The sequence below is a fragment of the Rhinolophus hipposideros genome (genome assembly GCF_964194185.1).
Source record: "Rhinolophus hipposideros genome assembly, chromosome: 12".
Classification (NCBI taxonomy): domain Eukaryota; kingdom Metazoa; phylum Chordata; class Mammalia; order Chiroptera; family Rhinolophidae; genus Rhinolophus; species Rhinolophus hipposideros.
In genome coordinates this window covers 59,658,113-59,682,549 of record NC_138058.1, presented here as the reverse complement: position 1 = coordinate 59,682,549, position 24,437 = coordinate 59,658,113, and the positions used below count along the sequence as shown (strand labels likewise).

At 46.5% G+C, this 24,437-nt stretch overlaps 2 protein-coding genes across 14 annotated transcripts; one reads left to right on the top strand and one right to left on the bottom strand.

The window, feature by feature from the left end:
* Positions 1–7,671: 7,671 nt before the first annotated feature.
* SLC5A6 (solute carrier family 5 member 6) lies at positions 7,672–20,819 on the bottom strand. Of its 13 annotated transcripts, XM_081068893.1 has the most exons (19): positions 20,668–20,808; positions 20,439–20,542; positions 19,220–19,285; positions 17,016–17,110; positions 15,681–16,218; positions 15,329–15,394; positions 14,984–15,035; positions 14,544–14,611; positions 14,079–14,233; positions 13,564–13,704; positions 13,243–13,372; positions 12,616–12,704; positions 12,100–12,212; positions 11,700–11,767; positions 11,209–11,295; positions 10,896–11,062; positions 10,579–10,682; positions 10,220–10,335; positions 7,672–9,862 (listed from the first exon to the last, which is right to left on the bottom strand). In XM_081068893.1, exons 5-19 carry the CDS (start codon positions 16,059–16,061, stop codon positions 9,713–9,715), a joined length of 1,887 nt encoding a protein of 628 aa, XP_080925019.1. In that variant the 5' UTR covers positions 16,062–16,218; positions 17,016–17,110; positions 19,220–19,285; positions 20,439–20,542; positions 20,668–20,808; the 3' UTR covers positions 7,672–9,712. The 13 variants fall into 13 exon arrangements, 12 of the variants coding, with proteins under 12 accessions (XP_080925019.1, XP_080925017.1, XP_080925016.1 ...); XM_081068891.1 differs by lacking the exon at positions 17,016–17,110 and having other exon boundaries at positions 20,668–20,819; XM_081068890.1 differs by lacking the exons at positions 20,439–20,542; positions 20,668–20,808 and adding an exon at positions 19,979–20,330.
* On the top strand, positions 20,078–24,250 carry ATRAID (all-trans retinoic acid induced differentiation factor). The gene is made up of 7 exons (XM_081068912.1): positions 20,078–20,207; positions 20,805–20,926; positions 22,658–22,729; positions 22,990–23,061; positions 23,162–23,283; positions 23,581–23,678; positions 23,910–24,250. The coding sequence occupies exons 1-7, from the start codon at positions 20,109–20,111 to the stop codon at positions 24,012–24,014; spliced, it is 690 nt and encodes a 229-aa protein (XP_080925038.1). The 5' UTR covers positions 20,078–20,108; the 3' UTR covers positions 24,015–24,250.
* The last annotated feature ends 187 nt before the right edge of the window (positions 24,251–24,437 follow it).

The window sequence follows — 24,437 nt, the reverse complement described above, 5'->3', positions numbered from 1 at the left end:
TTTTTGTGTATCCTTCCCGACGTTTGAATACATGGACAAATATATAAATATGTACAGCTCCTTTTAAACTACAAATGGTAGAACAGATGCATATTAATAATATATTGGATATCTTCTGCCATCGTTACTTTTTAAGCTATCTTATTCTGTTCAAGGGCTGCATAGTATTCTAAAGCATGGATGTGCCATAACATATTAGCCAATCTCCTATTGATAGACACTATATTGGACCTTTGTCATGTTTTCTGGTTGGCCAGCTCCTTTGGAACCCTCCTCATATTTGTGGGGAAACTCACTATCCAGCCTCCTCTGAAACTCCACCAATCAATTATACCCATGCCAGTCTCCAAATCAGAAATGGACCACAGGAGGAAATGGGCTTTGGGCAAAACATCCATTTTGCTGGCAAGGATGCAGCAGAGCCTTATGGTTTTGGGGCAGTAGGGGTTACGAAGTGAGTTCCTGATGCAGAAGAGGTTAAACACAGAGTTATCACATGACACATGCCCCAGCAATTCCACTCCTAGGTCTATAACCAAGAGAAACGGAAACATATCCACATAAAAGTTTGTATATAAACATTCATTGCAACATTATTCATATCCTGTTTCCCTAAAAATAAGACCTGGCTGGACAATCAGCTCTAATGTGTCTTTTGGAGCAAAAATTAATATGAGACCCGGTCTTATTTTACTATAAGACTAGGTCTTATAATATAATATAATATAATATAATATAATATAATATAATATAATATAATATAAATATAATACCAGGTCTTATGTTAATTTTTGCTCCAAAAGATGCATTAGAGCTGATTGTCCGGCTAGGTTTTATTTTTGGGGAAACATAGTAATAGCCAAAAAGTGATAACAACCCAAATATTCATCAATCGTTGAGTGGATAAACAAAATATTGTATATCCACAAAATGGAATATTATTCAGCAATAAAAAGGAATGAAGTACTGATTCATGGTACAACATGGATGAACCTTGAAAACATTATTCTAAGTGAAAGAAGCCGATCCCAAAGGACCACACATTGTATGATTCCATTTATATGAACTGTTCAGAATAGGCAATCCATTGAGTCAGAAAGTAGAGACCTACCCCCAGTGTCACTGGAGGCGACGTAAGGAGCACCCCTTCCCCTCCTGGCCAGAATGTGTCAGCAGAGGCCTAGTGGAGAGCCTGAACTTCCCATATGTCTAGCAAGGGCTCCGTAGGGAACCTGGACTTCTACTCCCACCTGACAGCCAGGTGACTGTATGTAATTGCAATAAAAGTACAATTGGTAAACTCAGGTTTGAGAAAAAACACAACTGATTATTGGCAAGCATACAGCTTAACCCGTGGGAGCCATGTGTGTAGATTGCTTTAGAGAGTCGCCTACTAGTTCTGGGATTTTAATGGGTTTTGGTTATCAGTCAGTATATTTTGCGGAGTAAATGGAGAGCATCTTTCAAGCTGAGGTGGTTAAGTAGAGGTTAGGATCACTACTGTATTTCTGCATAAAAATATTGCGAGTTAAATGGGCCTTTTGCATCTGAGCCTGCTTGCCACTTTTTGGATTACAGCACCTGTCCAAAGACAGGGAGAGGAGCCCGCTATAAGTGCCATCCATGCTTTGGGTATGGAGGACCCCATGTAGACAGTTCAGACAGAGCCACGGCTCCTACGAATTGCCTGTCAGAGTCAAACACCATACACAAAGGAGACTGCCTGGAAAGCCACTCAGGTCTGGTACTGACAGCATCCAGGGAAAGCAGTTTCTATGCTACTGTCATCCAGGACAATCAAACAAATCTATAAATTCAATGCAATCCCAACCAAATTTTAACAGGATTTTTAAATTGGAATTTAAGAATTCTGATTCTCTTCTGAAAGAGAAAATGTTCAATAGTAGCCCCCAAAATCTGAAAAGATTATTGAGTGGGAATTCACCCTATAACATATGAAAATGTAAATATAAAAATATATAAAGTTATATAAACATAACACTAATAGATTTAGTAATATAAAACTAAAGGGATAAAAATTGACAAATAGATCAGTGGAACAGAATAAAATGCAGAACAGATCCACATATGTATGCAAATGAAGCTTACAATAGAGGCAACATTTAAAATCTGTGAGGAAAGAATGGCTTTTTCAATAAACCATGAGAGATAACTGGTTAACCACCGAAGGGAAAAATAACATTAGATTGAAACTCCTGCCCCATCACCCCAAACACAGATGGTACAAATAATTAAACAATTAGGTGGAAAAGTTAAAATATTTTAAAAGCTTTTAAACTATGTTTTTAATCATTTTTGGGTGGAGAATGCCTTCCTAAACAAGATACAAAACCCAGATGCCATAAAAATAAAACTGAAAGATTTGTTCTCATAAAAATTTAAAACTTCTGTTAAAATAAATACCATAATAAGAGTTAAAAGAAAAGGGAAAGAGTGGGAGAAATCCAGAATATATTCAGCATTCCGACAAAAACTGCTTGACAAAGGATATAACAAGGAAATTCACAGAACAATCCAAGCAAAAAAGAAGGAGAGGAAGAAGAAGGAGGAAAAGGGGGAGGAGAAGGATAAGGAGGAGGAAGAGAAGAAAAAAAAGAGAGGAAAAAAAAGGTGCTTAAACTCAACAGTAACCAAGAAAAGCAAATTAAATGAGATTTTCTTTCTCTGCCCATCAGATTTTTCAACATTTAAAAGACTGTTGGTCTAAAGCCACAGTTTTTGCTAGGTAATAACGCTGAAGTTGCAATACATTTCTAAATGATTTAAATTTCCAGTTTGATTTATCTTTCATACAGGTGATATTCAAGTATTTTTTAAACTTCCCAATGTATAGGACTTTTAAAAATATATTAGTATGGTAATACATAAATTGTGCAAAATCAAAGTGTGTAAAAAGTTGTAGAGATGAGAAGACCCCCCCCAACCCCACCTCAATCTTCTTATCATCCTTTCCCCTCACATTCATCGCTGTTACTTTCTTCTCTACCCTTTCAGAGACAGTTTGTGTATACACAAACAAGTATTAACGTATTCTTTTCTTCATCATTTTTACTGCAAAAGGTGGCATGTTGCTTATGATTCTGCATCTTGCTTTTCTTCTTAATATATTAGAAATGAGAACTATGTCAATGACTCTCATATATTAGTAGATTCAAAATATGTATTGCAAAATAGACATAGAGCATATCAACATACTTTTAACGTTTAAAGTGAACCTTTATAATATTCCCACCCAGTGAAGAACTTAGTCCCTGCAAAGCCCTTCCCTGATCTCATCATCTACCCTCTTCCCTAGAGGCTCCTGGCTTTTCTTTTCTTGATGGTTTTACCACCTTTGTGTGGGTCCATAAACAATAGAGCTTAATTTTTTTCTGTTTTGAGCTTTAACAAATGGAATCAGTGTTTTCTTCTATGACTCACTTTTTTTATTTTTTATTGTTTTTATTAGTTTCAGGTGTAAAGACTCACTTTCTTTTGATCAACATTTCAGCTTGTTGTATATGGCTGTGGTTGATTTTTTGTCATTGCTGCATAAGAATGTAACCTGTAAGAATGTAACACTAGCTTTTATGGACTTTGGGGTTGTTTTCAGTTTGGATAATTACGTTGCTATGAAAATACTTGTACATCTCCTGGTTCAGGGCAACGAGTCTCACAGTGTGGTCAATGACCCCATAGGGGTCCCTGGGATCTTATTAATGACCTTATCGCTGAAGTTAAAACTATATTCTTTTATGATAATAAGATGTAATGTGCCCTTTTCAATCTGTGGACGTTTGCACTGATGTACAAAAGCAAAGATGGGTTAAACAATAGCCACTTCAGCATGAACCAAGTTAATGGCTCTAAATAGTACATGAAGTCATGTTTTGGCCAGTCTGGTAAGGATGTAATTGTACCTTGTTTTGGTTTTAATTGGCATATCCCTGGTTTCAAGAATGAATTCCTTTTCACATGTTTATAGGCCATTTGCATTTCCTCTTTTGTAAAATGTCAATTCAAATCTTTTCCCTGTTTTTAATCAGATGGCTTGTCTTTTTTCATGTTGGTTGTTAGGCAGTCTTTACATCACAAGTTCTTTAAGTCAACTTTATGTGGTGCAAACAGATTTTCCCTACTTTTGGTATGTTGTCTTTTTTTACTCTTAATAGTCTTTCATTGAAAAGAAGTTTTAAATTTTAATATGGTCAAATTCATCACTCTTTTCCTTTGTTTTGAGCTTTTCTATGACTGCTCTGACTAGATTGTAATAGCAGATATCCTGATCTTGTTCCTGATCTCAAAGAGAAAGCTTTTCAACACAAAAACGTTAAATTTCCCCCCCCTTTCCCTTTTTAAAAAAAATTCTTTGATTATAGTTAAAATAATTAAATTATTTTAATTATTTGACTTGATTATACTGTTAAAGGTTTTGCCCTAGAATTTTTCTATAGATTCTCTTAATCATAGGTTAGGGAAGTCCTTCTATAGCTATTTTTGCTCATAAATGAATGTTCACCTTTACAAAACACTTTTTCTGCACCTATTGAGATGATAGTGAGATTTTTGCTTTAATCTATTAATGTTGAGGACTATACTATTTGGGTTTCTATTGTTAGACAACCTCTCATTTCTGAAATAAACTCAATAGGTTGGTGAGGATATATTATCTTTTTTTAGATACATTGCTGGATTCTGTTCACTCCTGTTTTTTGATATTTGCATCTGTGTTCATGATTAAGATTGACCTTTTCTTCTTATGCTTCTTTTCTTCTTATGCTGTCTCTGTCTGGTTTTGGTATTAGATGGATCCCACTCTAAAAGACATTTAAAATTTCAAACTTTAAATGCTAGTCACTGGTATCTAGCAAATGCATTCAGGACAGTTTTCTCTTCTTTACTCTGGAAATCATTTTTAAAAATTTAGCATTATTTATTCCTTGAAAGACGAGAACTCAAGGTGGGTGAGGGATTTTCCTCATGGTAAGATTTTTTTACTACTATTTCTATTTCTTCAGATATTTTATCATTTCCCTGTCTATTTTAGTGAAACTTTTCTAGTAATTTGTCCATAATATCTAAAGTTTCAAATTTATTACCCTAAAATTGATCATAATTTTTATCATTTTAGTGTATACAATATCTGTATTTATATACCCTTTTTATTTCTGGAATTGATTACTTGTGTTATCTCTTTTTTCTTAATCATTTGTTTGCCAGAGTTGGTGAATTTTATTATTCTTTTCAAAGTCCCAAATTTTGACTTGTTGAACAATGTGAAATTGGACTGCAAATCCACATGAGATCTGATCTGTGATTTTCCAGAGATTTTTTTCCACTGCTCTGTTTGGCTCTAAAGCAATTCTCTTTGCAATCTCTGTGAAGATTGCAAGCCAGTTATTTTACAGAATGTCTCTTAATTTTATTTTGTCTGATTTTTGTGTGTGATTATATTCAGGTTACATCTTTGACCTAGTATCACAGAAGTAATTGTGTTCTTCCCATTGTATCTTATCAGACGATCCACCACTGAATTGTCCTGTTACAGATGTTCATTTTGCTCACTTAATTAAGATGGTGCCAACCAGGCTGCTTCTCCACTACAAACTTATTCTTTGCCCCTTGTAATTAATAAGTATTCTGTGCAGAGCGAAGTGTCTGAAACTATGTAAATATACCATTTCTCATCTAAATTCCAACTTACTACTTTCATCAGTAGAAACTCATGATTTCCTTTTTTCAATGGATTATAGTCCATTCCAATTATTTGGTGTTCAGATTGTCCCAGAGTTGACCAGTTGGAGTCCCTTCAAACTAGCTTCTATGTTCTTTTGATATGATCTTAACATTCCCTGAATAGTTCTTTGTTTCAGGCACGAGATGTCCTAGGCCTAAAATCAACTATTTTTCCAAGAAGCCCTGTGGGGTTTTTTGTTTTGTTGTTGTTGTTTAGTGGAGAATGTACTTAGAATCCAAGATCCCCGCATTAAGCCTTTATTGCTATTGGGCTGTTACTGCTCCCAAACCTTCAGTGGACAGAGCTACTTCCATCCCTATTTCTACATCTATACAGATCTGTTGAAAACCAGGAACGCATGCTAGTATCTCCTATTCCAATTCACCACTACGGGCTCATTCTTGCTCTCTCCCTTTCCATGCATCTAACGCCCTTCTCCAATAGTGCGAATCATGACTCACATTATCCTTAATATATTTGATGAATCCTCTGTATGTAGTCAAAGCCCCATCACTCTCTTGCACATACTCGTATGCCTTCTTCATCCTACTCAGGCTCTGAAACTGCCCTGGGCCACACGAGGCTGGCCCCTGCGTGGACCTCTTCATCAGCCTGCTTAGGCCAACACCCCACCCCACACTGCCTCCTCAGCCTACTTGGTCTCCCACCTGACCACAGATCTTTCTCCTACAGAGGTTTGTGGGCCAGGCATTGTAGGTGCCCTCCTCACTGTACTCAAGGCTCTAACAGCCCAAGTCGGCCGCTCACACATGCAGGTGCCCTCTTCATTCTGTTTGGGCTGCTTCTCCTTGTGGGACACACACAGGCTCTGAAAACCCATGCCAAGTCACCCCCAACCTTGTGGATGCCCCCCTCATGCTGCTCAGACTGACACCCCACATCAGCCTGATCCCATGCATGGACTCCCTCTTCACTCGCCTCTAGCTGACCACCCACATCAAGCCTTCTTTCCTGTGGGGACACCTTTCATGCTCCAATCCCACATAAGGCTACCAACCCAAATGGACACTCTCCTTGTCCAACACCATGCAAGCGCCCCTGTGCTCTCCTTGTCCTGCTCAGGCTGTGACATCCAAATAGGGCACTCCCTCCACACATGGCCTCTCTCCTCGTTTCACTTGAGCTGACATCCACACCAGAGCCCCAACGTGAATGCCTCCCTTGCTCTGCTTTACATAACGGCTTTAGCACTGAATTATCCTGGAAGGGAACGGAAGAGGAAGAGTTCAGAAAATAGTAACTACGCCCAGAGGTACTTTTTCAAGAAATGTTTTAGTAACATAATGCAGTGTATGAGTGTATTGGATCATGGTGTGAAATACTTCTTACGGTAGGTCTCAGTCAATGTTTGAAAGCCACTGACACAGGAAGGTTCAAGAATGATGATATAATAGCACCCAATTTAGTGCCTTGTTGTTCTCTGGAGTGCTGTCTCAGGAGACAACTTGTCAGCTGTGTGAACACCCTATCCAAAATAAGACCGCTACCATGGCAACAGAGATACAGTTTGGGTGGGCTACTGGTAGTTATTGACTTGGTTCTAGCTCTGCCTCAACTACTCACTAGCCAAGCAATCCGGTTACTTTGTCCATTAAAAATGGAGATGATATGGGATGTACTTCTCTCCCAAAGTATAAAATCAGGTAGCACCCCAAAAAAAAAAAATCAGGTAGCACTCGAAAAGTGCTCTGAAAAATACAATAATAATCACAATAAATGTCATTTAAGGAACGCATGTCTTTTATGTGAAATGTGATTTTGAATCCTTAAACAATCCTATGAAATCCACACTTAATAGATGAAAAAAACGAAAGCTTAAGGAAGTTAAATGGATGAACCCAGTATTTGAATCCAGGTCTCTCCATTAGACGCCACCTTCATAATCATTAAATGGCACTTTTTCTTTTTTTTTTAAGATTTTATTGGGGAAGGGGAACAGGACTTTATTGGGGAACAGTGTGTACTTCCAGGACTTTTCTCCAAGTCAAGTTGTTGTCTTTTCAATTTTTTTTTTTAGTTGTGGAGTGTGCCATTCAGCTTCAAGTTGTTGTCCTTAGTTGTGGAGGGCGCAGCTCAGCTCCAGGTCCAGTTGCTGTTGCTAGTTATATGGGGCGCAGCCCACCATCCCTTGCGGGACTCGAGGAATTGACCTGGCAACCTTGTGGTTGAGAGCCCACTGGCCCATGTGGGAATTGAACAGGCAGCCTTCGGAGTTAGGAGCACAGAGCTCTAACCGTCTGAGCCACCGGGCCGGCCCAAATGAATGGCGCTTTCAAAATGCTGCATGAAATTTACTGAGTTAGAAATGAAGGAGCATCTCTGTTGTTATGGAATTTGAATTATATATATATGGAGAATTGGATCTTTTTACCATTTCCTCTTAAATATCATAATTCTTAAAAGTGTCAAGTCCCTTGGGTTTTTACCCCCTTCTATGCAAATATAGCTACAATTCAAGACTTTGAGACAAAACAGGGGCAGCGCTGACATGCCAACGGTGACAGCTGGTGCAGGGTCCTGGGGGGCAGTCATTTCCTCTTCTGTAAAATGGTGGCCAAGGTAAGGCCCTTGCATGTAGTTGGTGGATAAACACGAGAGCCTGGTTAGGTCCAGCTTGGTGGGGTGGGGTAGCTAGCTAGGAGCAGTGCCCCTTCAACCCGCAGGTGGAGGGGCTGCCAAGAAGGGGGCAGACCTCAGGGCAGAGTCAACCTGGTGTTTTCTGGAACTATCTACATATCTGCCTGGGACCAAACGGGTAAAGAAGAGGTGTGGGTGGGAATGAGCACAGTGTTCTTCACAAGACCATAAAAGTCCACCTGGAACGTTCTATTTTTAAAGCCAAAGAGCAGCATACTTCCTCTAGCCCCCAAAGTGAAAATCTCAGAGGAGCAGAGATTGTTCTGCTCACGGACAAGGAGGGCAGGACAGGGGACAGACTAAGCCACAGCGGATAAGCAGTAAGGGGGAGAATGTGTGCATCTTCCACTGTTGAGCACAATGCTGCCCCCTGCAGACGTGCCAGGGGCATGACTTGAAACTTCACCAAGCCAGAGCTAGGTCCCCTTTGCTTCTCCTCAGCAGAAGACCTATGCATGGGAAACGGAAGCACTTATCCTCACCAGGGATTGGACTGGGGTGGGTAAGAGCAGCTGCAGACAGTACAGGGGCCCAGATTCTAGACCCAATGACAGTTTTTATTCCCTAGGAACAAAGATACATGAGAAAGAAACTCCCAAAGGAAACAGGAGCACGAATGACACAATGACACTAGGGTGGGGTGGCTCAGGCGTCAGAGATGGCACAATCCACAGTGGACCTGGTCATGCCCTGTTTTCTTGGATCAGTATCCCCACCCCCAAGTGCCCACTGGGGTGGGGGCGGTGGGTGGAAAGCTTCCCCCCACTCTACACAAAGGAGACATACATACCTGTCTATTCCGAGGCCTCCCAGGGACACCAAAACCTCCCTCTCCAGATTGGAGGTAGACAGGTAAGAATGAGAGGGTCGGGGTGTCACAGACCACCTGAAAGTAGTCACAGGGGCTCTTTGTGGCTGACAGAATCTGTGCTTAGATGCGATGGCAAGGGAAGTAACAGCTGGCCAAGGCAGCACTGAGTTTTTGGTGGAGATGGTCAATCTTGCCAAATCAGGCCCCATGAGAGCTGTAACAGCGCTATGGTTTCTATCCACTGCAAAGGAGCCTGGTGACGTCCAATCAGAAGCCATTACCCTCTTCCCAGAGAATTCCCTTCTATCCTCTTTTTTGGCAAAATCCTGTCCTGCCCTCACACCTCCCATGACCTGACAGCTTCTAATGTTCCGGACCCCTAAGAACAAGGTCCTTTGGTTGGGTTAGGTCATCTGGTCATTCAGTCCCCAACTGTCCCTGCAGAACACATCAAGTAGCTCATCGTGCCCTGCAGGGTAGCCTCCAGGGCTGGTCCTGAGTGCAGATCACAGTGAAGTCTCCTGGAGGATGGCGGGGCTGCTCCCCTGGTGCGCCGGGCCTTCCTCAGCCACTGGTGTGGCCTCCCTATCTCCGCTGTCCTTCAGTATCCCATTACTCATCTTCTCTGGAAACACAGCGGTGTCCTCGGGGAGGTCCTGGGGACACACAGAGCAAAGGGAGAGGGCATGTCTCCATGAACAGGAGACAAAGGGCTGGGGGGGAACTCATGCTTTGCTCCCGGCCAGAAGGGAGATCAGCACGAGGGGGAGAGGAGAGGAAAGGCCAGCACGCTGTGTGCCTCTCCAGGCTAAGGCCCCTTCTGCCCACCCACCAACCAGTACTCCCCCATGGGACCCGCGGCAGCTGCTGCGGGATGGTTTAGGCTCAGGCAAATACTCAGAGCAAAGGGTGCTGGGTGGGGGAGAAAGAAAAGGGATGAAAAGGAACCTGGAAGACTAGGTGATAGTCTGGAGAGGGAAGGAAGGGGGCAATATGGACAACAAAAGTGCTACCTGGCTGTAGCTTTTGCAGTGAAGTCGCTTCTGACAGGACACAGGCAGAAGGGCAAGGAGTCTTGGCAACACTGGGTAAATGGTCCGAGGGTTCAGGGTCCGGCCCCGCATTCCCCCTGAAGATCAAGGTACCTCTGAGTCTTACCATGTAACCAGTGCACACTCAGCAAGCCCTGTGTTCTCGGGGCTCCCAGCCCACACCCCCGCCCACCTCCTGGAGCTCGGCCAAGAAGCCTGACTGTTGCAGACATCCAGGAGCACAGAGGACAAGGTCAGTTCTCCCTCCGAAGCACAGATTCCCTGAGCAGCCGCCCTTAGCCCATCCTGTTTTTCTGTGCTCTCATCCCACACCCCCTCACCAGTGAGCAGACTGACAATCAGGCCCACCACAATGACTGTGGTGGAGTTGTGAGCGCTGTACCATAAATAGGACAGGGAATAGAGCGGCTGTAGCCCTGCAGGCCTGGGGAGAACAGAGAGGTGGGGACAATTAGCAACTCATTGACAGGGAGTTCCTCGGCCCTGGCTCCACCCACCTGCACAGTCCTAGGGGCTTGGGACTCAACACCCAACATTTCCCTGAGGCTTCTGGTGGCGCATTCCTTAGCAAGGCCCCTGGGGAGCCCCTCAAAAATGAGCTATTCTCCCCAAGGAGAAAGAGTGAGGCCCGACTCACCTAGAAAGGGTGATGGGGGGCATCAGCGTGGTCATGGTGACAGTGGTCAGATTGCTGGACTCGTTCCAGGGTGCGGGTTCCATGCTGGGGCGCATGCTGGTCACTAGGCTCCCAATACCGATCCAGAAGGCCATGACGAGTCCAGCCAGCAGGCCCACAATGGCTCCCTGCCGCGACACGGAGTATTCTAGTGTCACAACGCCAGCCCCACCGAACCTTCCCACCAGTTCCCAGTACTCAGGGTGAAAGCCCTTCCAAGCCCTCCCTCAGGCCCACCCCTGCAGGTGACTGTGGAACCAGACGGGTCACTCACAGGAGGGTTGGCACAAGGAAAGAACATCCCTAGGCAGAAAAGTCCAAGCAGTGGCCCCCCGACCATGCCAAAGATGCTGATTGCTGCCTGTGGGCGGGGGGCAGGGTTGGGAGAAGAACACACAGGCTCAGAAACCAGCAGCCTCGCGGACATTGTCCCAGAGCCCTCTCGGCAGATGGGTCTGCCTGTCTCTTCTATCTGGAACCATCAGACTATAGGATTTCAGAGTGCAGGGATGGGTAAGGGAACTTGCTTTAGGTTCTCCTCTGAAGTTGATTCTTAGATCTCTCTGAGTCAACAACGTCCCAGGAATGACCCTGGGGCTTCTGGCTACTTGGGTCTGTTCACAACTAAAGGTAGTCCACCAAAGGGAAGTTTCTGACATCTGCCCTTGTGCCATTCTCTTCACAATAGCTGTCTTCCTCAACTTCCTGTTTCAATCTGCTCCTTTCCGCCCCTAAAAATTGCTTTCTTTCCTCCATAGTCATTACCTGCAGCACAGGTCCCATCTGGGAGGAAATATAGGCCATTCCCAGACAAAGGAGCCCATAACCAAAGGCTGGGGAGAAAGAAGAGAGGAAACAAGATGTGAGTTAACACACTAAAATGGGGGTAAGTTGAGCAAAGCTCCTTCGCCAGCCAAACCACTATGTCTGTGTCCCTGAAAACAGAATGTTACTCATGCCGCCCCAGCTCCAGGTCCCACCCACCGTGTCCTCATTCTTATGTGACTCAGAAACCTGCCCAGGAAGTGCCCTGAACTGTAAACAAGGTTGTGTGCTTCATTCAGCAAGTGCTGAGCCCTGGCTAAAGCTGGTGCTTTACAGCAGACTAACGACAGTGCTTAGGGTGTGGCTTAGAGACTGTAGAGATGAGGAAGCATAATCCCACCAAGGATTCTGGAAAGCATGGTGGCCCGGACTTCAGAGAACTGAGGGAACCAGGGTCGAATCAGGTCTTCCATCGTAACAGTTGCCAGTGAATTAAAAGCAGAGGATATGGTGCTGAAAAGAGAAGAGAAAGAAGTTGGGTTGTGAGGAGCAAAACTAACAAGGGACTCTATTGAGGAAACAGCACCCTACAGGTAGGAGATGACGCCTGCAGCCAAGAAACTATCTGCACAGTTGGCAGCCAACGAAGAGGCCTGGAAGGCAAGGACACTTGTCCTTTTCTGAGTGGGGTACAGGTTTTGTTCAGATCAACTCCTAGTGTTGTAAAAGAATGCTTCATCAAAATGGTCACCTCTTGGGACAGGACATGCTGTCCTACACAGATGAGCTGTCGCTATTATTCATAGATGGATGGGCGCACTGAGAAACTCAGAGGGATCCCCTCCTCTACCTGCCTGCTACCCTGCACTAAGTGAGGTCAGCTGCACCAACCATGAGGGAAGTGGTCAGAGGGTACCTGAGGGAGCCACTGAAGAGGCAGGCAACAAAGAGTCCAGGCAGACCCGGAAGGTCTTTCAGGAGATCCATCACAAAATACAGGACGAACTGCAGGCAGAGAAGTGCATAGTTCTCCTGAGAGGGGAGCCCCTCCCAGAGCAAGGCATACGGGAAGGCCCCCTGCACATGCCCCGGCCGGTCTGCTGCATCACAAAGAGGAGCCGGGCACTAAGGGAGACCCCACAGGAAGTGGAGAGAAATAGGGCTTTGGAAAGAGGATGCAGTTCATACCCCAGCTCCAACCCGACTAGCAGTGTGAGCTGAGCATGCTGGCCACCTGTTGAGCCTCTATTCTCTGTAAAAGAAGGCTGCTGGAAGGGTTAGATGAGACCCCAAGTGGATGGCAGCTCCTTGCAGGTTACATGGCGCATAGCGGTGATGATGAGTCAATGAGGGTAGGGCCCCACCCAGTAGGGTGAGCACTGTGATTAGGTGATGCCGGGGCTGGGATCCTCACATCTACAGCACTAGAATCCCAGAGTGGGAAAGAACTTAAATCCACTTCCCGCAGTCACCCAGACATTCCTCTTGAGGGACCCTGGTTGGCCCCTTTTGGGTACAGGAGAGGGTTAGGGAGCCTCCTCACCTGGTCAGGGGCTGCCTGACTCTGCTGGATGCTCATGGGGTTCTTCTGGTAGTAGGCGAACATGACCAGGCCAATGAGGCAGCCCATGCAGAGGACCACCTGCTGGCAAGGGAAGACTGCATAGCAGGAGCTGCGAAAGAGGCCAAGGCCACACGGAGAGGAGGGTTAACAGACAACCTTACCACCTCCCGAAGCCCCAGAAAGCAGACTTACGGCCTGACCCCAGGGGCGGTGTGTGCACTCTGACATCCTGCCCCCGTGGAACCAGGGTTACTCTCTTCCCCTAGTGTCGCTCCCCAGTCTCCCTGTCCCAGCACTCACAGGACAGCAGCCTTCTCCGTGCGGGAGCTGAGGTAGCGTTGCACCTGAGCCTGGTTCACCCCATACAAGGAGAGCATCATGAAGACGCCCCCGAAGGCCAAGGTCCAGAAAGTGTGCCGCACAAAAGGGTCTGGATCTAGCCTGCAATAAATGCCACCTGGTCAGAGCCCCAGAGATAGACTCAGCCCTCCTCACCCTCCTACCACAGGGATCAAAAGAGACACTATGGCGAAGGCCAAGGAGCTACTGAAAGCAAGAACGGGATGGACTCAAGAGACAGTGCAGCAAGTTGGAGGGAGGGCTCCATTCTTCCAACACACAACCTCATCCCAGGAACTGAAAATGTCCTGATACCCCTTAACAACGAGCTGGACCCCTGGCATCAGCCTCCCTCTCTGCAGTGCCAGTTTCCACCTGTCTCAGTGCTGCACTGAAGCCTTCCACAGCTTGCCCTCTGCTTGCCCAGGCTCTAGGATGGCACTAGAGACCCCAGCCAGGGGAAGGGGTGTACTTACTCAATCCCAGAGATGCGGCCATGCTTGGAAGCCAAATCCCACACATGTCCCAAGCCGCCCACCTTGGCCGACCCCACAATGATAACTGCCAGCTGCCCTAGGAACATGACCAGTGTCTGGAATACATCTGTCCAGATGACTGCCTTCAGCCCACCCTGTAAGGAAAAGATCATGCCTGACACAGATGTCTTCAAAACCATCCATCAGTGAGGACACCATACCACCAGAAATAGCCACATTGCCAGGGGCATAATTCCTGAGACCTTGTTGTCATCGTTCCCACCAAATCCCATCTCCTATGTCTCATTTCATTCACTCCACCCTAGAATTTCATCCCATCTTCTCATCTACATTCTTACCCCGTCCCCTCCTACTTTCTTATCTCAACTCTTCTTTTCCTTTTCTTCCCATTTCCCTCCTTACTTCATCTCTTCTCCTCCCTCCTCTAAGGCTTACTGCACTTACCAGAGCAGTGTAGATGGCACAGACAATGCCTAGGGTCAGCACTGACAGCCACAGATCAAAGCCAGTCACTGTAAAGAGATAAAAGTCACATTTCTGTCTCTGGAACAGGTTTCCCCAGTGGAGAAGCCAGAGAAGCCCTGGTAAGACACGAAGCACTTGGTCATTAAGGATGAAATAAATCATTCACCACAATGGTAAAAACAAAGCTTGCAGAGCTCCACAAAAAGGTGGTGATTAATCATCTCAGCTAGGGCACGGTAATGTTTGATTAGCTTTCAAGTGAAGTGAAGCTCTGGTGGAGACCAACCAAGGGCCCATGCAGTGAAATAATTCCTAGGCCAAAGTCAGATGCTTTTCTGCACACTCTCCTCTACCTGCCCCTCCGAAAGGCTGTTTTCCCAGCCCACCGGGGCTGGCAGCCAGGGGCTGTGCCTCCTCACCTGCATTGAGGGCCAATGATGGTGCATAGAGCACAACCCCCATGTAGATCACCTGTTGGGCATGGAAAGAGAATGTGAGGGGCAGAGGAGATGAGAGTGGGCAGAGAGAGGAGGAAAGACGGACCTCGGCTCCAATATCCCCAGGGCCTCCCTTCACCTAAGGCTCACTTCCCTCTCCTTTCTTCCAAATTTTGCTTTCTTGCTACCAGCCAGTGTCTGTGCTGGAACTGGAAGGAATGGGAATCAGGATGCCTCTGGGGGCTTCAGTGCACCAAATCCTGCCATTCTGAGAGCAGGGAACGCTTCAGCTGCCTCAGGCTCAATTTCCAGCCTCACCCCACTTACCATCTGAAATATGAAGGTCACGGTCCCGCAGACCCGCACAGTTTTATTGAATCGGAGCTCCAGGTACTAGGTAGGAATATTAAAAAATAAAAGTATATTCTTGCCCACTCCACCCCCAATTCACACACAACTTCCCTCTGGAGGTCCAGGGACAAGAGGGAATATCGAACTCATATTCATGCTGAACCCCACTCAGCACCGCACCCTCCTTCTCCCCCCACCTGACCTCACCCTGTCACTCTCATCAGGCAGAGGCATTCCAGGGTCCCAGGTCCTTCACACGTGCCCTGTTCCTCCTCTCCATCCCTGACCCTGAGGGTCCTATATGCTCCTCCCTTCCTCCCTGGCTCACCTCATAGGCACTAGTGAGATGCAGGCGGTAGAAGGTAGGGATGAAGATGTGTGCAGGGATCAGCAGCCCCAGGAAATAGGAGCAGCCCAGGAACCAATACTGGGTCCCGAACCGGTAGATCTCGGATGGCACACCCAGGATGGCCACAGCGGACTGGAAGGTGGCCAACAGGGACAGCGCCACAGGAAGGCAGCTCATTTTGCGGTCTGCCATCAGCAGCTGGCCAGTGGTCTGCCGACCCCAGCCACGACAGGCATGGTAGAGCCCAATGGCAAGGGAGAGAACCAGCAGCAGGACAAAAACCACATAGTCCACGAGGGAGAAGGCAGACGTGTCTGAGGTTGGGGGGAGGGGAGCAGAGGTGGTCACCCCCACACTCATGTCCTCACTGTGGCTGTGACCTGGAGTCACTTGCTGCTCCCGGGCTCTGGGCTGACGCTTAGCTGGGCAGTGGCAGACAAGTGGCTACAACCTGGCTGTCAGCCAAGGTCGGTCTCACAGTCCTCCTGCTCCACCAAGTGACATTGTCCAGGGTGACCTGCAAAGGAATCAGCTCCCCGTCAGGCCTATCCTGCCTCTCCAGCCTCCCACCGCCAGGCCTGTGCATCTCACACCCTCCGAACTGGACCAGCCATCGCAGTGGCAGCCCTTGACGGGCTGGAGATCCCAGTATGGACTTGGTAGAAGAAAAAAGGGAGGCAGGAAGCCGCAGAGTGAGACAGCCAGGAGACGACTACGTGGCCAAGACCTTTTTGAGCGTGCCTAGCTGTGAAACAGCCTTCTTAGGTCTCCACCCCAGAACAAAAGAGAAATCAACTCTAGCCCAAGTTTCTTCTTGAATATTTCCCTGCCCCCAACTTGCAGGCACAGACCCAGTCAGTACAATGCACTAAGCCAGCAGAGCACAACCTGGCGCCACAGCTCAGTGGGGAAGAAGAAATGGAGACTGAAACAGCATGGCTTCCTTTATTCCCCCTGGCCTCAGCCCCCACCTTCCATGATCCCCAGTTTCACCTTGCTAACAGCACCCCTTCTCTTCTCAGCACTGATTCCCAATAAGATCACCTCCATTCCAGGCATCCCCAACCGCTCCGTTCTCCTCAACCTTACCAGACAAACCCTGCCACATACCTCTCAGCTATTCTATTTGTAACACCACAGTCAACAGCAGATCTGGGGAGAGCAGTGGGATTCAAAATGAGGGCAACGTGCTGGAGCCAGGAGTTCGGAATTATGATTGCAGGAGCACTTTAGGGAGAAGCAAACAAGGCAGGGAGCTAGGGCAAAGAGAAGGGCCAGGGAGGGTGATCTTATCCTGCTGGGGCAAATACCCACCTAGAGAAGCAATCCGTGTTCTGAGGCAGAGCTGCCTGGAGAAGCTGTGTGTGTCTGGAGCTGGACCAAGACTGAGGGTCTGGCTCTGGAAGTGGCTGAGGTGAGATCAGGAATTGGGGGCGGAGTGAAACTCAGCAGTTGTTCATTCTGGCCCCTTCAGAGAACCAATCGCCCTGCTCTAAATGGCCCTATCACCCTAGGCACTCAAACTCCACCTCAGCCCTAAAGGCTCCAGAATGGGGAGCCGGGAGACTACATTCAACAACATTCCTAGATGGATTAGGCTTTCCTAATCCACTTGGCAGTGTACTAGAAGGAATTGGAAAGGAGGGGCTGAGAAAAGATGGGAAAGTTGCTTTTCTGACTCCGGCACCGAAATACTAATCCTCAAAGAACATACTATTGTTCTAGAACAAGGACAGGATCATAGTCTTTCAAAACTTAAAGGAATCTTAAGAGTCACTATGACAATACCCTTATTTACTGACAAAGACACTGAGGCCTAAATGACTCAAGTGAGCTTTTCAAAACCACAGAGTTGATTATTGTCAGAGGCCACATTAGAACCCAGGTCTCGTGATTCCCCATCCATCCATACACTCTCCATTGATACCATACTGTCTTTAGGGACTATACCCTGGGGTAGTTGTTGGCATGGGGGGAAAAATAACAGAGGATGCCAGGTATTTAGAGAGCCTGACATGATGACAGTTAACATTTTTGAACACCTGCTCTGTAACCCAGCAGTATGCTATGTACTTTATGGACATTAGTAACAATCAGTAATTATAATAAATTAAAAAATGATAATTAAAATAAGTGAAGAAGTAACCATAGCTATCACTCTCAAAATACCGTGTCTCAGGTTACGCACTTTACATGAACACTTTCTAGGAAACTAAGATTTAGAGAAGTTAAGTAACTTGCTGAAGGTTATACAGCACGAAACCGAACAGGGGAGAAAGAAACAGTGCTATCTGCAGGTCTGACAGGTTATTCACCAGGGGATCCCCTCCTTACTACTCCCAGAACCAGGGCAGAAGGAGAAGGTTCATTGTCGTCAGTCAGTCACGAAACAAAGTTCACATTTCAACTGCTCTAGACACAGATCATTAGAAGCTATGCCTTCTGTCCTTGCCCACAGGAGGAAGATCACCATACTGCCTTCCGGCTCTCCCACACTGTGTTTTTGGGCAGCTTTTGCCTGGTTAGAATTATATGGCCTCATGCAGACAAAACCTGAACTCTGAACCTCCTGGGGCCAATGAAAAGAGGAAATCAGGGCTGGCAACTCTTGGATCACATGTTCTAGAGTCACAAACGTTAGTCCCCGGAACAACGTTCCCAACAAGCCACGCTGGTTTAACCTAAAGATGCCCTGGGCCTTCGTACATTGCAACATCTCAAGTTTTCTCACTCCTTTGGCAAATTTTCACTACTCCTGTATGACAGAGGTGATGGGAACTACTGGAATATAAGAAAGATGTCTGCTGTGTGCAAATAAGAATATGAAGTGGTAAAGAGCTAGTAATATGGATAGGTAGAGAGTGGGGAAAGAAAGAGAGGTCCCAGTACAGACGGGAATAGACACACAGAACTGGAGATCCTCCACCACTGGGGTAAACTGGCAGGGCTTCCTGATAGAGTTCAACTCCCCTAGATGGCTGAAGACAGAGCCATTTAGACGAGACAGGAAAAACCTGACCCAGTAACAAAGACTTCATCAGACTCGATTCTAAGAACAGGATGGTGGCTTTCTAAAAACTCTACACTGGTCTAAACCCTATGGACTTGCATCTCTCTGAAAAACTGGGAGTCCCAAGTAAGAGCTGAGTTGTTCCACACTGGGCACGAATAGCCGGCTGTAGGACCCCTTTTTAAGTGTCCCAGATAAAGACAAGCCTCTTTCTCCCCCACCCGACCCCCACCCTCACTTCAGTCACAAACTACACTGGTTTTGACTCCTGCAAAGCGGCCACAGTAGGGCCAACTGCCCCCAAAAGATTCTGTCTTTACGCCGAGAATTCCTCAAGGTCTGGCAGGCTTTGGGGGCGCTCACTAAAATGCCAATTTTTATTTAAAACTTAAGGCTAATTTTTAATATTAATGCTAAGTTTAATCTCTAACACCTTAACACTCAGTCCCTCCAGGCGCGGCCCCGCCATCCCCGTCCCACCCAGGGACAGTGCTTGCCTTCCCCTTACCTCTGTGACTTAGCCGGGGTAAGACGGTCCCGTCCTTCTTCCTGATGTCACCATCGCTCCCTTCTTCTGGGAAGGCAAAGGAGATCAGGAGTTAGAGAAGCATCTACCCGCCTCCTGCCTCCTGGCCAAGGCTCCGGGCACCGCGTGGTCTCCGGACTGAGCTGAAGGGTACAGGGTGCCCGGAGCGTCCGTCCCCAGGATCGTCTCCTCCCGCTGGGGTTTGCCCTTCGCCCTTCACTCCTCCATCACCTTCACCCTCTTTATTTCCTGGCCTTCTGCCTTCCTCCACGTCCGAGGCGGCGGGGGCACTCCCAACTCGCGCCCCGCACCTAAGATTTCCCCGGACTTCCACGCCGGAGACCGGCTCGCCCCGACCCTCTTCTCCTCGTCCCTTCCCCAGTCCGCTCTGCTGCGGTTCCCCTGAGCCTCTCGGTACCGGCGCACACCATGCCCTCCGGCCCCCGTCCGGCCCACCTGGGGGGTCTCCACGCGTGTGGAGATCCGAGGTCGGAGCGCGGCAGAAGAACCCGTCCGCGGCGTGCGCGGGCCGGGTGACAGGCGGCCCCGCCCCCTGCCCGCCCCGCCATGTTTACTGAGGGAAGAAGGACTGGGCCCCGAGACGCGACCTCGGCGTCCCGGCGCGTGGAGCGCGGGGCACCAAGAGCGGCGGCGGGGAGGCCTTCGCTAAAGGGGGGAAAGGACAGGGGGTCGGCCGGCTCCCCCTAAGGAGGACTGGGGCGCACGGAGAAAAGTGCTGACCGTCCGGAGCAGGAGCGACCCCCAGTCCGCCCCGGGCCAACTGGCCCGCACCAGTCGTCCACGCCCCGGGGGGGCGGAGCCACGTGCGCAAGTCTCGCGAGCGGCAGTGAAGGACGAAGAAAGCGGAAAAATGTCCCCTTGCGGGCCTGGCAGTCCTTCGATCCCGGTACCCGGGGCTGCGGCCCTGCTCCTCTTTCTGGGCGTGGAAAGGGCTCTGGCGCTACCCGAGGTACAGAAGCAAGTTAGAGCTCAGACTGAAGCCGAGGTGCTAGGCTAGCCGTGGGTCGCGCTCGCCCTCCCTGGGGGTAGCCCACCAGGCTTCAGCTCCCGATCACCCACGCCGCGCAGTTCTGCCCCTGTCCAAAGACCTTTGAACGTTGACCTCCTCGCTCCTAATCTTTGAATAACTTGTTCTTTCTACAAGCGAGTCCTCTGGCTCGTCTGCAAAGTGTCCACGCACCTGTCGTCTGTCATGCGGTGGCAAGACGGCACTTTTTGTAATGCTGATGAGTTCTTGGTGTCCCTGCAGTCCTCCCAAACCAGGGCTGTCAGATTGGGATGTCACTGGAGAGGACGTAATAAATATGTTTGAATAGCGATCCTCAAAGATGAGGGCCCTCTTTGGGTGAGGTCTGGTACTCGGATTTGGCGCCCGGTCCTAGGGGAAGAAATGCAAATCCTACTCAAACCTGATAGAAAGTCAGACACTTCTCTGCACTGGGTTAGCGGGATTCTGGAGAGGTGTACTGGCAGTTAACTTCTGATCATCGTTTGTTCTTGTCTTGGCTTTCTTTCTGGAGTCCTAATAGTTTTCTCTCTTCTGCAGGTATGCACCCAGTGTCCAGGGAATGTGGGAAATTTGTCAGAAGTGGCCCTTTATTGTAAGCAGACACCAGAGCTAATATTGCTGGCTCGCTGCTGCCTGAATCAAAAGGGCACCATCCTCGGGTGAGGGAGAAGACATCCCTGGATACTGGAAAAAAGTTCCCAACCCTCATCCATCAAAGCTTGCCTGATTGGCTTTCGGGATAAATATTTGTGCCTATTTTGGAGGCATCTAAACCATGATTCTCAGACTTTTAAATCTGTTATAACATTTTTGGCTAGGTAAACAATCCTGTGGTTCTTGCAAGTTGAAACTGCATAAAAGTCATAATTTTTGCCTATTTTTTAACAAAGGCTTTTATGACTTTGTTTTAAAAAGAGCGTTCTTCCTTTGTTTATTAAGTATTTGAATTTACTGTGTGTCTCCAGGAAATGACCGGCTTAGCCTCCAATACACTATACTAATATGGTTTTCTTCTCTAATTCATGTTTGTCTTTGAGACAAGTTCCTCCTTCTGTCCCCTTATGCAGGTTAGTTCCTGCATTTTCTCCATTTAAACCTTTGAGACTCCACCTATTCTTAAAGCTTTAACTGTAACCACCATGCAGGAGGTTAGATCTCTTTTAGTATCCTTTGACCTCTCTCCAAGCTCCAGGTACCTATGGGTACCTCTAGCTCCATATTATGCATTTTCTCTTGAGTGTACCCTCCCTTCAAACTCAAAATATTATATGTCTTGCTTTCATTCTCCTCGTGCCCTAACTACCTAAATACTTCTCTACGTTAAACGTTCTGAAAAACAGTTTGTTTTCCATTATCACTGTCTAGCTTTAAAATTAGATTTCTAATTATTTGCCCACTCAAAGACTTCTTGAGGGTCTAGCTTTAGCCTAGACCCTCCAAAAGCATTGTACCTTTATTTCTTTGTTCAGGCTTCTCTCCTTACCTGAAATTGCCTTCCTCCACCAAACTAGGACATATCTATCCTTTAATTCTAACATCTTTTGTGAATTCCCCCCTACTACTAAATACCAGAGTAATAAATACCAGAGTAAAATTTCCCCCTACTACTAAATACCAGAGTAATGATCCATAGTGTACCACTCAAATATATATATACCGTCCTGTGATTTCTTTCATATTGTAATTTAATATATTGTTATTTTTGGTGATGGTCTCGTTCCCCTACTACATTATAAACCATTTGAAAGCTAAGATACTGAGGGTGTTTTTTTGGGGTTTTTTCAATTCAAATATTTGAATTTGGGAGGAACTCAGTAAATATTTATAGAATAAAAGAATAGAAAGCAGTAGATACTGAACGAAAAATAATGTGGCATGTTCCTTAATATCCAGTAGTTTACATACAATTTGTGGTAGAAAATGTACTTCAAAAAATCTTTATGTGATTTGAATTTTTTTCTCCATTTGAAGGTCCTTTGTGGATCTGAGAATCATAATATCACAATGTGAGATTCAATAATCTAGACAAGAAACAAATTTCCAGTATATGCACAGATGCAAAGAACTTTCTGCCATGATGCAAATGTTCCATATCTGTACTCTCCAATACTGTAGCCACTAACCACATGTTAGTGGTTACTGAACACTTGAAATGTGGCTAGGGCTAATGAGGGACTGAATTTTTAAAAATTTAAATTCATTGAAATAGCTATATGTAGCTAGTGGTGACTAAATTGGATGGTGCAGAATTAAAACATCTACTCTAGCACCTAGTTTGTGGACCTGAACATAGCGGTGTTCAACTAATATTAACAGAAAAGGGGTAGTATTAGCTTACCATGGATAAAGAGGAGAGGCACATAGTTACACCAATTACCTTATTCCATCAGGCTGGATCTCCAGAACTGTTCTCTGAAGGACCCTGGTCCAAACTTTCCTCAGGCACATACTGCTGTCATCATGTAAGTGGTTAATTATCCTCTCTACCAAAAGGGGACTATGGCAAAGGGTTGATGGGAAAGTCTTTGAGGATGAACCCCTAAAAAGTAATATTATGAATTTTAATATAGTTAGTATTCATAATATTCAAAGTAATGATATGAATACTAATGTCTAAACTTGGATAACTCAGAATGAGAAGTGGATTACCAATACAGGAAGATGTATCAATGGAAGTAGGGTGTTTTCCTAGAGTACCATGCTAACAGTGTGTGCTTTTCAGAGACCTGCAAGCAAACCCCCTCAAGGATGACTTGGCCAACACCTTCCATGGCTTTACCCAGCTCCAGACTCTGTGAGTAAGGGTATGGGGTTGGGGAGAGAATCGAAGAGGGGCAATGCTGTGAGCTCAGCAACTTCAGGCAGCATATTATGACTGCCTGTGTTGTGTTCAGGATACTGCCACAAGATGTCAACTGTCCTGGAGATACAACTGCCTGGAATACTGTCACGTATTATACAAACAGGCGAACCTGCCAAGGGCAAAGGAACCTTTGCAATAGCACCAGGGACACAGGTATGCTATTTTATCTCCGGCCTCCTAGGAACTGCCTTTCCTCCTTTGTATTCTCCCCTTTAGATCAGAAAGAAAGTAAAGTTGCTTACGTGCCTTTTCAGGTTTCTGAGTCTCTAACCCCTTGGGAAGAAAAGCTCTTAAAATATATTTTATTATTATTGTTATGTTCTGATTATCTGTAATCATCTTTCTCTACTTTGACCTAGAAAAAATTGAGAGAATCTAAGTTGAAGCAGGTATTTGAGAAACATACCTAATGAGATCCAGTGATGTTCTCTGTTTCTCTCTGTCTTCCAGAAATATGTCCTGAGAATGGATCATGTGTGCCTGATGGTCCAGGTCTTTTTCAGTGTGTTTGTGCTGATGGCTTCCATGGCTACAAGTGTATGCGCCAGGTGAGGAGTTAGGCCTTCTAATTAGGGATAAGAGAAATCCACAGAGCAAGAACCTCTCAGAAATAAGAGCCATAAGACCAGGATCTGATGCAAATCACCGAGAAAGGGAAACTCAGAGAATTGCCTTGGACAAGGGGATAGATACACTAGGAAAGAACTGGGTGTTAGAATGTAGTCCTTGGGGTAACGGTGTATGAGGGTTTTTGTTTTGTTTTTGTCTTTTATTCACAGGGCTCCTTCTCGCTGCTTATGTTTTTCGGGATTCTGGGATCCACCACATTATCCATCTCCATCCTGCTTTGGGGCACCCAACGCCGAAAAGCCAAGGCTTCATGAACCACATAGAGGTCGTCCTACTGATCTAAAGGTCATCCCCATCTATCGTAGCCCAGCTAGGGAGATTTGTTTTCTCGACAGGTTAGCCAACAGAGCCTCCTCAAGGCTGAGACCGCCGTTGGAAGATGGAAAATTGCACAATTTTGGAATGTCACACTCCTGTCCAGGAGAGGACTAGTACCAGTACCCATTTGTGCTGTTAACCATAATAAACTTTTTTTTTTTTTTTTTTAGGGAAAAGCGCTCTGACTTTGTGTGTTTCTTGGTTGGGATGGGAGAGACTGCTTTGGGGATGTCGGCTTTCTTTTTCAGGTTTCCCCCGGCTTTGCACAGGGGAGACCGAGGCCTCCTAGCCCGGGGCCGCCCTGGCCCCGCCCCTTACGTGTCGGCCCCGCCCCTCACGCCGTCTGCTGCCCGCGCCGC